This window comes from Labeo rohita, chromosome 23 (genome assembly GCF_022985175.1).
Source record: "Labeo rohita strain BAU-BD-2019 chromosome 23, IGBB_LRoh.1.0, whole genome shotgun sequence".
Lineage (NCBI taxonomy): Eukaryota > Metazoa > Chordata > Actinopteri > Cypriniformes > Cyprinidae > Labeo > Labeo rohita.
The window spans coordinates 19,865,654-19,878,883 of NC_066891.1; the positions used below are offsets into that span (position 1 = coordinate 19,865,654).

Genomic DNA, 13,230 nt, shown 5'->3' on the forward strand with positions numbered 1-13,230 from the left:
GGAGCCACAACCAATTAGAGCTGATGGTCTACAGTAGCCGTTCCTCGCATGTATAGGCGGGAGCTGTCCGCTCAGCAGCGGTGCTGAATGGAGGTTGCCACTGTCCGTGGTGCTGAGGATTATTTGCGGCCAGCACCGGCTAAAATGGCCATTGACAATCACTCCAAAAACTCATCCCATCCATCATCCATCACATACTTGCCCTTGGCGCATCACTACTCCTCAAGTCCCCATTCCCCCCCAAGCCTCTTCCATCTTCCTCTCTCTTTACATCAAGTCCCTCTCATCCGTTCTCAGACACCACTTGTCAGTGAGATGTGCAATGTGGTCGGATGAGTGTGTGGAAGTGTGTGTGAGGCCCACAGGGCATCTATCCCTCCATTGAGAGATCAGAGCAGGTGCCAGATGCCTGGAGCTCATAAAAAAGAACATCATGCTTTTCAGCTCACCTTCAGCTCCTCGGTGCCCACACATATCCGGTTAACTCACTTACTGCCGACAACACCTGCACACTGCACCGCGCTTTCGCATAGCTACAGGATTCTTGTCTCTCACGTCACGCGGCGTGAACGCTTCTCAGAACTGCTTTATGTCGTTTATAATGCCGCGTGACAGAGGTCCCGAGTTCATGAACACTGCATTTTTATGCCGCAGAAAGTACAGAATAAACCAGAGCGACTTCAGGATAAATGACTATTTATCTTTTGTCACAGAGTTCAGCAGACGGAGCGAATATGTGGTGCTGAAAAACCACGAGCCACATTTCTCCCAGACGAGATATTAAAAGGTGTTAAATTATTAAACTGCGCCCTCTTGACCCAAACGCGCTCAGTCAGACACGACGTGCAGATATGAGATGTTTAATCAGACTTTTCATCATGTCGTATCAGAGACTCCTACACCGAAACTGTCTATTTAAATTCACCTGTCGTCCACCGCCTTCCCTAATGAATATAAAAAAGCAAATCTATTGAGAAGCCCGGATTCAGATGGATGACGTTGACGGAGCCGACGAGATACAAATGCACATGCGATGCAAATCCCTGGCATGCCATTAAAAATATACTCTCTAATTGAGCATATGCACAGCAAGGACATTTGGAGGAAAGAGAGAAGCTGTGTGTTTTTTTTTTTTTTTTTTGCTGTCATTAGTAATCTCTTCAGGGCAGGTAGGAGAAGTCACTGATGGGAGAACCGGCTGAGAGACAGACTGTATTAGAAGTGAGATAGTGTATCTGGCAGGCTCACTGTGAAATGTAACTGTCAGCCATTAGAAAGAATCAGAGGAGAGAGATTTGTGCTCATGAGATAATGAGTTTCAATCTAATTCCATTCCATACAAAAATATTCTCATAAGACTGACATTCAATTCTCCCACGAGCAGCGGAAGTATTGACATACGCATTTCCTTTGATTTCCCTTCTGTTAAAATCCACATCAATCACACCCCAAAAGGAGTAAATATTTAAAAGTTTCATGGAGCTCATTATGAAAATCCTGCTTTATCAGCACTAAAGCACATTTCTGTTTTGTTTCTTCTTTTTTTTTCTCATTCAAACACCTCTAGTTCTCTAGTTTCCTCAAAACTCTTGCTTCTGGGATTTGTCTTACATGGTCCCCTGGTTTCGCTGAAATGTCTCTATTGCAGTGCTACCCAAAGAATAACATCTCGATCCTGTATTCCCTAGACTATATCCTGGTGCTTTGTCTCTCTAAACACACCTCCCATAGATTGAGTGTAACCAGGGAATCAGGAGAGATGCTGATGCTGTATTATCTCAGCGGGTTTATCTTCCTAAAATCACTCAAGTGCAGCTTTCAGAATAAGGCTTCATAAAGACATCTCAAGCAATTTAAAAGTCCAGAGATTTCCAAACATAGTTCAAATTATTTATATTTTTCTATTTAAAGGGATAGTTCACCCAAAAATGCAAATTACCCCATGATTTACTCACCCTCAAGCCATCCTAAGTGTATATGACTTTCTGCTTTCAGATCAGTACAACTGGAGTTATTTTAAAGGAGAAGTCCACTTCCAGAACAAAAATTCACGGATAATTTACTCCGCCCCTTGTCATCCAAGATGTTCACGTCTTTCAAATTATGTTTCTTTCAAATTATGTTTTAGGAAAGCATTCCAAAATTTTTCTCCATATAGTGGACTTTAATAGTGCAGTTTAAATGCCGTGGAAGAAGGGTCTTATCCAGCAAAACGATCAGTTATTTTCTAAACAAATTGTTCGAAATTTAAATACTTTTTAACCTCAAAAGCTTTTCTTGTCTAAGTTTGTGTGAACTCTGTTTTTTTCGGTTCAATACAGTCAATACTGTTAGGGTAGGTCGAAAAACTGTATTTTGTTCTCTTCCCCAACTTCAAAATCATCCTACATCGCAGCAGAAGTACTGACCCAGTTTTTTTAAGTGAACATGCAGAGAAGATCAAACGCCCATTACAAAACAAGGTAAAACAACGATATAGGATAACTTTGACGTTGACGAAGAAAACAAGATGGGATTTTTTTCTACATACCCTAACTGTATTGACTCAGATTACACAGATTATGCATGCGACTTGCAGAGACAAGACGAGCGTTTGAGGTTTTTGTTCTGGAAGTGGACTTCTCCTTTAAAGGAGAAGCAAAATTAACTTTTACATGTTTGAACATAAATGTGTGTTGGGTAGATTTGTACATACACTGCCAACACACATTAATGTTCAAACAACATGAAAAAGTAAACTTTGCATCTGATGACCCCCTTAAAATTTTCAATCTTTAAAAAGTTGTCAACTCAAATAAGTTTAGTCAACTTGAAATGTTAAGTTCTATGTGACAACTTAGATATTTGAGTTGACTAAACAAAAAAATTTGGTTTGTTAAACTTAAAAGCTGGGCTACCCAGCTGCCTTAAAATTTTAAGTTGAATGAACTCAAATATCTAAGTTGTCACTTAGTACAACTTAACATTTCAAGTTGACTAAACTTTTTTTTTTTTGAGTTGGGTTGAGTTGAGTTAAAATTTTAAGGCAGCCAAGTAAATTATTTTAAGTTGACTCAACAAATAGTTTTTTACAGTGTAAAAAGGGTGTTTTTTATACTACTGTTGAGAACTTTTAACCAAAGTATGTTATAGACTTTTAATTAGGACCCTAAAGAATCATATCAACTTGGAATGACGTGGAAAATGGGCATCTGATGACTCCTTTAAAAATGGTCCTCTTTCAAGGTTTATAATGGCAGTGGTCCAGATTTTGCGTTCACAAAAGCGTAGCGTTCCAGTGGATGATGTAAGGACGTACGGCGTAGGCATAGGGTAAGCTCCGATGCAGAATATGCTAGTCCTGCGAGAACCACGTTTTGTTAACAGCAAAGGAAAACTAGTCTCCTCTTGGTTATATATCGAAATCCTCTGATATTTTTTTGATGTTCTTCTAATTCATGACCGATGTTTTGTTTTGCTCTCTCCTTTGCGCTTCCATGTTCATCATTTCTGCATTCATCACCAAGTTCATCTACGTCCTACATCATCCGCTGGAATGCCGCTCTCTCGTGAAAGTGAATACAACAGTTAGCGAAAGATAGAGATTATGGTTTATAAAGTTGGAAATATGGATATTTTTCTTATACAAATTCATCGATTCCCTTCAGGAGGCCTTTATTAACCCCCTGGAGCCATGTGAAGTACTTTTTACGATGGATGGACATATTTTATTTTGCTTCAAAAACTGTAATTCACTGCCATTATAAATCTTGGAAGAGCCAGGACATTTTTCTTTATATAACTCCAGCTGTATTTGTCTGAAAGAAGCAAGTCATATACACCTAGGATGACTTAAGGGTGAGCAAATCTTGGAGTAATTTTCATTTTTAGGTGAACTATCCTTTTAATGCTAGTTACTTTATTCTAATAATGTTTTTTTTTTTATTAACATGAAGACTTTGAATGTCATTTAATCACACTTCATTTCATCACAAAATTCACAGCCTAAAAAGCTGCATTTTCTTCTAATTAGTGCACGGAAAAGCATATTTCCTCATAAACACCTCATACACAGTGTGTTGATCACAACCCCAAACCAAAAACACGTGCCTTTTGTGTGATATTAAACCCAAGCTATAGCACAAAGCTTGAGTTTCATGTCACAATGAACTAAATAAAAAATGAGTTAGAAACATGATAAGCTAGAAACATGATGTTACTATATATAAGACCCTTAAAAATTCACTGTAAGAAAGTAGTCCCTAAATACTTTTGCTAAAATTATGCTCAGACCTCTTCTAAAAAAAATCTGACAAGGCCTCTGTGAATCATAAATGAACAGTGATAAAATCTTAAAATGTTAAGAAGTATGGAATAATTTGAGTTGTAAAGGTGTGAAAGATAAGTACAAAAATGTTTCCATGAGTTTAGTTTAAACAGTACTGCAGGCTTGAAAGCTACTGGATATGTATAAGAATACTATCATTCTGTATATTTCTGCCAAAATAAAAAAAAAGGAATCTGGTGCAAGTTTTCAATCTCAGGCAAATTCTGACCTCTTCGTTTAAATTTTCATTGTCTGAACTGTTTTAAATAATTAAATATTCCATGGAAGAATGAATGGAACAGGACTAAAGAACATTTTTATTCAGATTCTGACAGGAGTTTAACATTACTTGGTGGTAAGCACTAGAACTATTTCAAAGACAGCTCTAAAACCCACTTCACAATTATGTCTGATTTGGGTGAAGCTGCACATGGACTTAAAAGGGAGTGGGTAGCAATAAGACTTCAGCACAAAATGTGCTTGTACTTTCTAGCTTGCCCAAAATTTTCACTCTAACTCAAACAAGAAAAGCAAAGAAAAATCCAGCTGGCAGAGAGTGGTTCAAGGTCTCAGTTCAGACAGCTTTAGGAGCCCTGGTTTGGCAGATCTACTCTCTCAACTGAGAGGGTATATAGAGCTGTTGCTTGTGAGGAGACAAACTCCACTCAGGGAAGCAGTTTCTGTTTGTAGATACAGTACATGTTATTCAGAAGCAGCTCCCTCATGTGAACAGGACTGCAGTGACTAGCCTTTAGTGGGAAGGATATCGGGTTTGCGGCAGCCAGCAGGTGGAAGTGAGCCGGCCAGGAAGGGAGTCAGTAGGCAGGCTGAGTGGGAGCTCTCCGTGGTACTGATGGTTTCCAGCAATTTCACAACGCATAACCATGGTCTGAAGGTCTGATTTACAAACCTGTAATGGGGCATCGAATCCCATTACAGGCTACCCCAGGTGGAAAAGCTTGAGGTACTGTAAGTAAGTTGTCTTTTAAAGCATCTTAGGACTTATTTGACCTGTAATTGTTTAAGTGGAGAATAGTTTTAGTGGCCAAAGACTCTCCAGTGATCACAGGTGGAAAATTGCAGAAATTAGTTGAGTCTTGGGGTCCGAAAGCCTTAATGAAAAGAAAGAAAACCACTACGAGTTGTTTGGGAGGGTTTCAAGAAAAAAAAATCCTCTGCTCTCATTCAAATCCAAACTCCTGCACATTCAGTTCCCACACACTACTGGAACGTCAAATGGGACTGGGATCTGTGGTCAGATAAAATTTAAAAAAACTAAAAAAAAGAGAGCTTTTTGGCTTACACAATATGGGTTAAATAGGGATATAACAGCAATAATAAATTACCCCAAGCCAACAATGTAATATACTACATCTTGACATCTTGTTTATACACCTGGCATCATGGATTCAACAGATAAAAAAAAAAATCAAAGCCTGACTGAATCTTATAATGGGCTATGGTTGGATCTTCCATTAGGACAATGATCCAAAACAAACATTAAAATTAACACAAAGCACTGAGCATGAAATGAAGGTTCTGCCATGGCCATCCAAGTCCAACCAAAACCCTATAAAAAAATTGGTGGGGTAAACTAAAGACTGTTTTTTAAAAAATAAAAAAAATAAAAAACTTGACTTAAAATGATTGGTTTACTGACCACGGCATTTTAAGGACCTCGAAAGAGAAGGCATGGAAAAATGGTCTCCAATCTCCAACCTCATCAGGCATTACAGGAGAAGACTCAGAGATGTCATCTTGGCAAACAGAGGTTGCAGTTTCCCCTGTCCCCTGACTTTCAAATGTCTCAATTTAATAAAAGGTTCATTATTTTATTATTTTATTTTTTTAATGAAAGATCAAACAGATAAACAATGCAGATTTACTTTTACAATGCAGATTTTATTTGTTTATTTATATCTATAAACTGCCATTCAAAAGTTTGGGAAAAAAGTTTTAATGTTTTTAAAGAAGTTTTTATGCTCATCAAGGCTGTATCTATTTGATCAAAAATACAGAAAAAAAATGTAATTTTGTGAAATATTATTGCAATTTAAAATAACCATTTTCTATTTTAATATACTTTAAAAATATAATTTATTCCTATGAAGCAAAGCTGAATTTTCAGCATTTTCAGCATCATTACTCCAGTCTTCAGTGTCACATGATCCTTCAGAAATCATTCTAATATGCTGATTTATAATCAATTTTTCAGGATTCTTTGTTTATTCAAAATATAAACTTTGTGTTACAGTATACAGTATACTATTCAGAAGTTTGGGGTCAGTACATTCTTTTTTTTTTTTTTTTAAGAAATCAGAACTTTCATTTAGCAAGGATCTGTTAAATGGAAAAAAAATATTTTTATTCTATTCTGTTCTTTTAAACTTTTTATTCATCAAAGAATCAAAGAAAAAAAGTGTTGCATGTTCCAAAAAAAAAAAAAAACAGTTATTTTAAATTGCAATAATATTTCACAAAATTGCAGTTTTTTCTGTATTTTTGAACAAATAGATACAGCCTTGATGAGCATAAGAAACTTTTTTAAAATTCAGTGCTGCGTCACAGAAATAAATGATATTTTGAAGTGTATTAAAATAGGAAACTAATATTAGAAATTGAAATATTAGAAACATTTCACAATATTACTGTTTTTTCTGTATTTTGGATAAATACAAACACAGCCATTAAATATCTTACTGATTCCAAACTTTTAAACAGCAGTGTATACATAAAATAAAATGTGTACATAAACCGTAAATTATAAACAGTATGTGCTTATATTAAACTTTGTGTGTTCTACAATTTTATTCAAGATTTCTCATCTTTTAAATAAATTAGGCTACTTCAGCTCCTTTTTCTAATCTCAAAGTTCAAACTGATTTTAAAAATCACTGACACTGAGACTTTCTGCACTAGTTTCTGCACTTCATGCTTGTCCCTTTAAAAGAGCTAACTGATTGTTTTTAGGACCTGCTGATTGTGTCACAAGTCTATTGTCTGTAGCCTGGTTCGGTTTTAAAGAAAAAAAAACAGAGTTTTTGTTGTGCAAAACACTGTAGCCTAAGCAATTTGTTGGTGACAACCAAGTGACTCCAGGTCTGTCAAGGTCTGAGGCTCAATTACAAGCTGAGGATAGAGGGGGCTTAAAAAGCGGAGAGTTACTGAGATCACAACCACAATCTGTTTTCGTGTTGAGCAAAAAATATTGAATCCTCAGCTGCTCAAGGGGAGATTTGTGTTGCTCTAGAAAAAAAAAAAAAAAGTTTCTGAAGAATGTCAGTTCACCGTAACCCATTGGAACGATATATTAAGATACAAATGCCCGGTATCATTTTCCAGCTTCCAGTGACTGCTGGATCAAGGCAGGTTTTAGATGAGAGATCATGTATAGCTTGAAGCAAGGAGCTCTCGTGTATCGGGAAAAATTATTACGTGCAATAGGAGGGAGAAAGAGAAAGATGGAGTGAGGGACTAAGAGAAAGAGACAGAGAGAAAGAGATGAAATGGGAGAGCGAAGCGAGAGAGAGCGCAAGAAAGAGGGAGGGAGGAAGAGAGAGAGGACCGCCCTTTAGTTGTGTTTAAATGTGAAGCGGAAAATCATCTCTGTGGCTCAGGGGAGTGAAGAGGCGATGCTAGTGTTAGATGAGCGGGTTTGCCGTGCTTAAATCATAGTGCTCTCTCTCTTTCGCTCTTTGTTTGTCCTACAGTGTCCCTGATTTCAGCTTCAGGCTTCAAAGTGAGAAGACAGAAGAACTGAGAGTTTCTACAAGACAACGATACCTGGACGCGGGGATATCTGGACACCTCACAATGGATGGATTGAGGACAAAGTGTTGAGTTCTCCTACGGCTGTCCCTGAATGATACAGGTACAGTAGTTGTTTCAGCTTTGTTTTCTTCTTTACCAAGTATCAGCATGCAGCTGATGCAATAGTAATTTTCAGAAAACATGTTTTTACCTTGATGCTTGAAAAACACTGTTTTTTTTCTGTAAAGAAAAAGGAGTGCACTGAAAGATCAGCATGAATAGCTTTATCTGATCTTACATTCACTGATTTTTATAGCCTACATTATGAAGCATATGCTGGGAGACTGAATGGCTGGCTCTTTTCATAAGTTCTCTAGACGTTTTTATAGTTTTATAGTCTGACATTCAATTTCAGTACATGCTATGTGCATAACTGAAGAAAATGTGACTGCCTAGTCAAAATTCCAATTTCTGAATATGAATAGGCAATTGGACTCTCAAGGATGGAGGCAGACTGTCAGGTGGCTGAGGAAAAGAAACCGATTGGCACTTTCATCTCTAAATGTGGCCTAATAGACACACTAAGAGGCTGAAAGCAAGTCGGTCTACATCAAGATTGGATCTGAGATTTGGAAAAATAAAAATAAAAAATGGTGTAGAATCAATTTCTCATACTGAAATTGTTGGTACATTTTAAAAACAGTTACAAAGAAATAGAATGCAACTTTGAATTAAATGTTAAATACTAAACACTTAGTAATTATTTGTAAAACACACTGCTTTAATTACAATTTCCTAATCATTTTTATAGTGTGAGGAAGACTCTCTCAGACTCGCATAAACGACATTTCTTTTTCCAATTTAATTAGAAATGCCAGGTTTGAATGCACTTAACAGCATTCACAACACTTAAATAGGAATGAATGGAAGTGAGAGATGAAAAGCGAGTGTGTGAGTTACTGACCTCTCTCTCTGTGTGTCTTTAGAGGAGTGTTGGGATGTCGTGGCTGGTGTGGGTGTGGGTCAGTGTGACAGTCCTGCTGATGTGTGAGGCCACTTTCTATGAGACCATCCAGCAGCACCTGGCCCCGCCCGGAACCAACATACAGATCCTCGGTGAGTCCTTCCTTCTCTCCATCTTCTGTCTGATCAGCTTGGTTTCTCAATCTCAGTTTAATCTCTGTAGAGGGAAAGGTTCAGGTGTGCATTGTTCAGAGTGGCTGCATCAGGAAGGATTAAACTATAACTGGATTAAATCTAGTTTAAAGGTATAGTTCAACCAGTAATGAAAATGGAGCAGAGGAGCGGTTTTGTTTATTAAACACACTGAAGTATGCGCGACCGTTCCATTTTAGGAAAACTGGCATTATGTACATGAAGAAATTGTAAACGCAGACACGGCAACCCGTCAAAATAAAATAAAATAAAAGTCCGGTTTAACGGTTTAACAAGACATTGTGCCAGATATATATTACTACTACTACTACTACTAAAATAAACCAAACATTATTTTTAGGGTATAATAACACATCATTTCTTCCATGTTTTAATTTTAATTGTAAATTACCTAGGTTTGCCAAAAAAAAAAAAAAAAAAAAAAAAAAAAGTTTGCTTAATTTTCAATAATTAAAAGATAAATGAAATTAATGTTTTATGCCTTCATTTGATAACCAGAACATTTTAAATACACAACACAAACCTTTCATAAAGCTATTTTAAGAATAAATTTGTATGCATTCAAATAATTTAGACATGCTAAAACACAGAATTTGATAACAATAAAACATATGGCGAGAAAAAATAAAACATTTCATAGGGCACTAACCGTGTCATTTTTGTTAAACCTTTATTAATTTGACGTGAAATTGTATAAGTTTCATGGTTTTAATTCATTAGACATGCTCTTTGATTAATAAAATTTAATTTAACCATTAAAATAGAGTTGAGAAAAAGTAAAACGTGAAAAAACAGAATCCAGTAAAATTAAAACAGAAAAAAACAGAATTTGAAAAAAAAATAAAACGGAATTTAGAAAAAAATAATTTCATAGGGCCCTACAGATTAATTAAATAGGAGTTATATTAAAAAATGTCCTGGCTCTTCCAAGCTTTATAATGACAGTAATGGGGTTTAAGATTTTAAAAGCCCAAAAAACAGCATCCATTATAAATAGTACTGTACTCCACACGGCTCTGGGGGGGTTAATAAAAGACTTCTGAAGCGAAGTGATGCGTTTGTGTAAGAAAAATATCCATATTTAAAATTTTATAAACTGTAATCTCTAGCAATGTTAATTTCGTTCACGAAATTTTTTTTCACCAACGAAAACGAGACGATAACAAAACAAAAATTCATTTCGATGACAAAAATCTATTGACATTTTCATCAACTAATAAAAATTAGATGAAAATGTTAGGGAGGGACGATTTGATAAGAGATTCGGTCCGGTTTTCTGAGCTCATAAATTCAGCGCTCCTTAGTTTACACCGGTTACCGGAGAAACAGCTTTATTTCTGTTCCATATGCGCCACCTTCTGTCAAACAGTGGATTTACAAGTTTACATTATCCGAAGTGTTGAGATTTTTAGAGAACCTGTTAGCTCATGTAGAACAGGTTGGAGCAGATAAAATATAATTTATCATTCTGACTTATCCTTATATATATCCTTATATATCCTTATATATATATATATATATATATATATATATATATACATATATATATATATATATATATATGAAGACTTCAGATGCAAAAGCCTCTAAATCCATCTGACATTTTTCTTTTTTCTTTCTGGCTACTTTGTATAGGTTTCAATGTAAGTACTGGTACTTCTGATTGGGCTGAGACTGGAATTTAGCGAGTTTGAAGTAAAAATATTTGGTGGATGTATACTATGTGTCAGGAGCATTCACTCAGTATCATTACCTTATCATATATATATAATTATCTAAAGGCTAAAATGTGAGGTTTATCCTTTTATAAAAAAATTTTGGTCAAAACTTTATTTGAACATGTAATACATGTCAGTAGATAACATGTTTATTTTTTGTTAGTTTAATGTTTAATGTTTTTATTTCAATGTTTATGCAAACCAAAAGTGCATAGTGATGCTTTTGTTGGTTTTCAACATTTATTGAAAATGATCGAAATGATTTAACTGTGTGTGTCAGTACTTTTTGAACATTTCCAGTACATTTTAACATGTATTATACCATGTTATATTATGCATCACAGTTTGGAATTATACATTAGGCCCACCCTCATGTCATTGCAAATCCATAAGAATCAATAAGACACAAACCTATAACAAACAAATAAAGATATTTTTAGAACATTATTTATCCTTTTAATACTGTTATCATATTTATATTATTATTTTAATATGTCCTATCCTTTTTGACACAATCACTTTATGTGATGAACAGATCTAATTTATGCTTTCATTCACATATATTGGTCGATGCACACTCATAGAGCACATTGAATATGGAAGCTCAGACATGCTTATGTGACATGCAAGAACAAACCTCATTGGTCCTCATGATTCAAGAACGAATGTGAGTTTCCGTTTACCATATCTGATGTGGCCTATATGTGTTTTGATCAGTGTTATATGCGAATAAAACATATTGCAGACATTTTTTAATGAAGACCTAGGCATCCGATGTCCCCTTTAAACTTTCTGGTTTCAATTTCTATTTCCTATGAAGAAATTAAGGGAGCAGCCAATCTGAAGAATATTCAAAATGATAATTCAACAAAGAATATTTAATACTTTTGAATGAAAAACAACAAACAATTACATAGCAACAATATATGATAGTATATACAGTATTTAGATATTTTATGTTTATAGTAAAATGTAAGCATAATATAATATACTATACCAGTCAAAAGTTGAACAGTAAGTGTTTTTAAAAAAGTCTCTTCTGCTCACCAAGTCTGCATTTATTGGATCCAAAGTACAGCAAAAACAGTAAAATTTTGAAATATGTTTACTATTTAAAATAGTAAAATAGTTTTCTATTTTAAAATGTAATTTATTCTTTTGACAAAGCTACATTTTCAGCATCATCACTCCAGTCTTCAGTGTCACATGATCCTTCAGAAATGATTCTAATATGCTGATTTGCTGTTCAAGAAAGATTTTTTATTATTATTATATACAATATTTAAAACAGCTGAGTTCTTTTTTTTAGGATTCTTTGATGAACAGAAAGATCCAAAGATCAGCATTTATATGAAATAAAAAAAGTAACATTATACACTTTACCATTCAAAATCTATTCAAAATTGAATTTGAAATTCAAATCAGCATTTATAAATTATAGAATTATAGAAATTAATTATTTTATTTAGCAAGGATGATACAATTGATCAGAAATTATGATAAAGACATTTATAATGTTACAAAAGATTTCTATTTCAGATAAATGCTGCTCTTCTGAACTTTCTATTAATCAAAGAAACCTGAAACATTCTACTCTGCTGTTTTCAACATAATAATAATAATAAATGTTTTTTGAGCAGCAAATCACAATATTAGAATGATTCTTGAAGGATCATGACTGGAGTAATGATGCTAAAAATTCAGCTTTGAAATCACACAAATACATTACATTTAAAATATATTCAAATAGAAAACAGTTATTTTAAATAGCAAAAATATTTCAAAATGTTCCTGTTTTGCTGTACTTTGAATTAAATAAATGTAGGTTTGGTGAGCAGAAGGGACTTCTTTAAAAACATCAAAAATCAAAAACTTTTGACTGGTAGTGTATATACTTGCACAAGCTATTTTTTATATAATTTTCTATATGGCGCTCAAAAATGAAAGAGATGGTGACAAGAGTATTTAAGGGGCTTTTTGCTGCTGTTTACTTCCATTGGTTAATCCACCATGACGGACAATCAAAATTAACTGCAGGTGAAGGCTTAAATCACTGGTTTGTTAGGAAGTGTATTAAGTAGTGCGACACAATTTCATCAAATCCTTTTCTTAATTGAAATCTCATTGGTGCAACGCTGATTTAGAAAAGTAGACACACAAGGGATGGACGTCTAGCACAGTGGTTTGCAACATGGTGTTGCTGCAGGACCCAGATTTGGACATTTAACCCCAACACAGCAGCAGAACTGTTTTGATGGTTTCAAGCTCTCGCAAGCCAAT

The 13,230-nt window shown here is 34.9% G+C and overlaps 1 protein-coding gene across 3 annotated transcripts in view; it reads left to right on the forward strand.

The window, feature by feature from the left end:
* Positions 1-7,854: 7,854 nt before the first annotated feature.
* Positions 7,855-13,230, forward strand: part of tafa1a (TAFA chemokine like family member 1a) — a 68,767-nt gene continuing 63,391 nt past the window's right edge. For 2 of the 3 annotated variants that reach the window (XM_051095754.1, XM_051095756.1), the window contains exons 1-2: positions 7,855-8,177; positions 9,043-9,172. In XM_051095754.1, coding sequence (XP_050951711.1) covers positions 8,169-8,177; positions 9,043-9,172 — 139 coding nt within the window. In that variant the 5' untranslated portion in view covers positions 7,855-8,168. The remainder of the gene's footprint in view (positions 8,178-9,042; positions 9,173-13,230) is intronic. The other variant, XM_051095755.1, reaches the window with a different exon arrangement.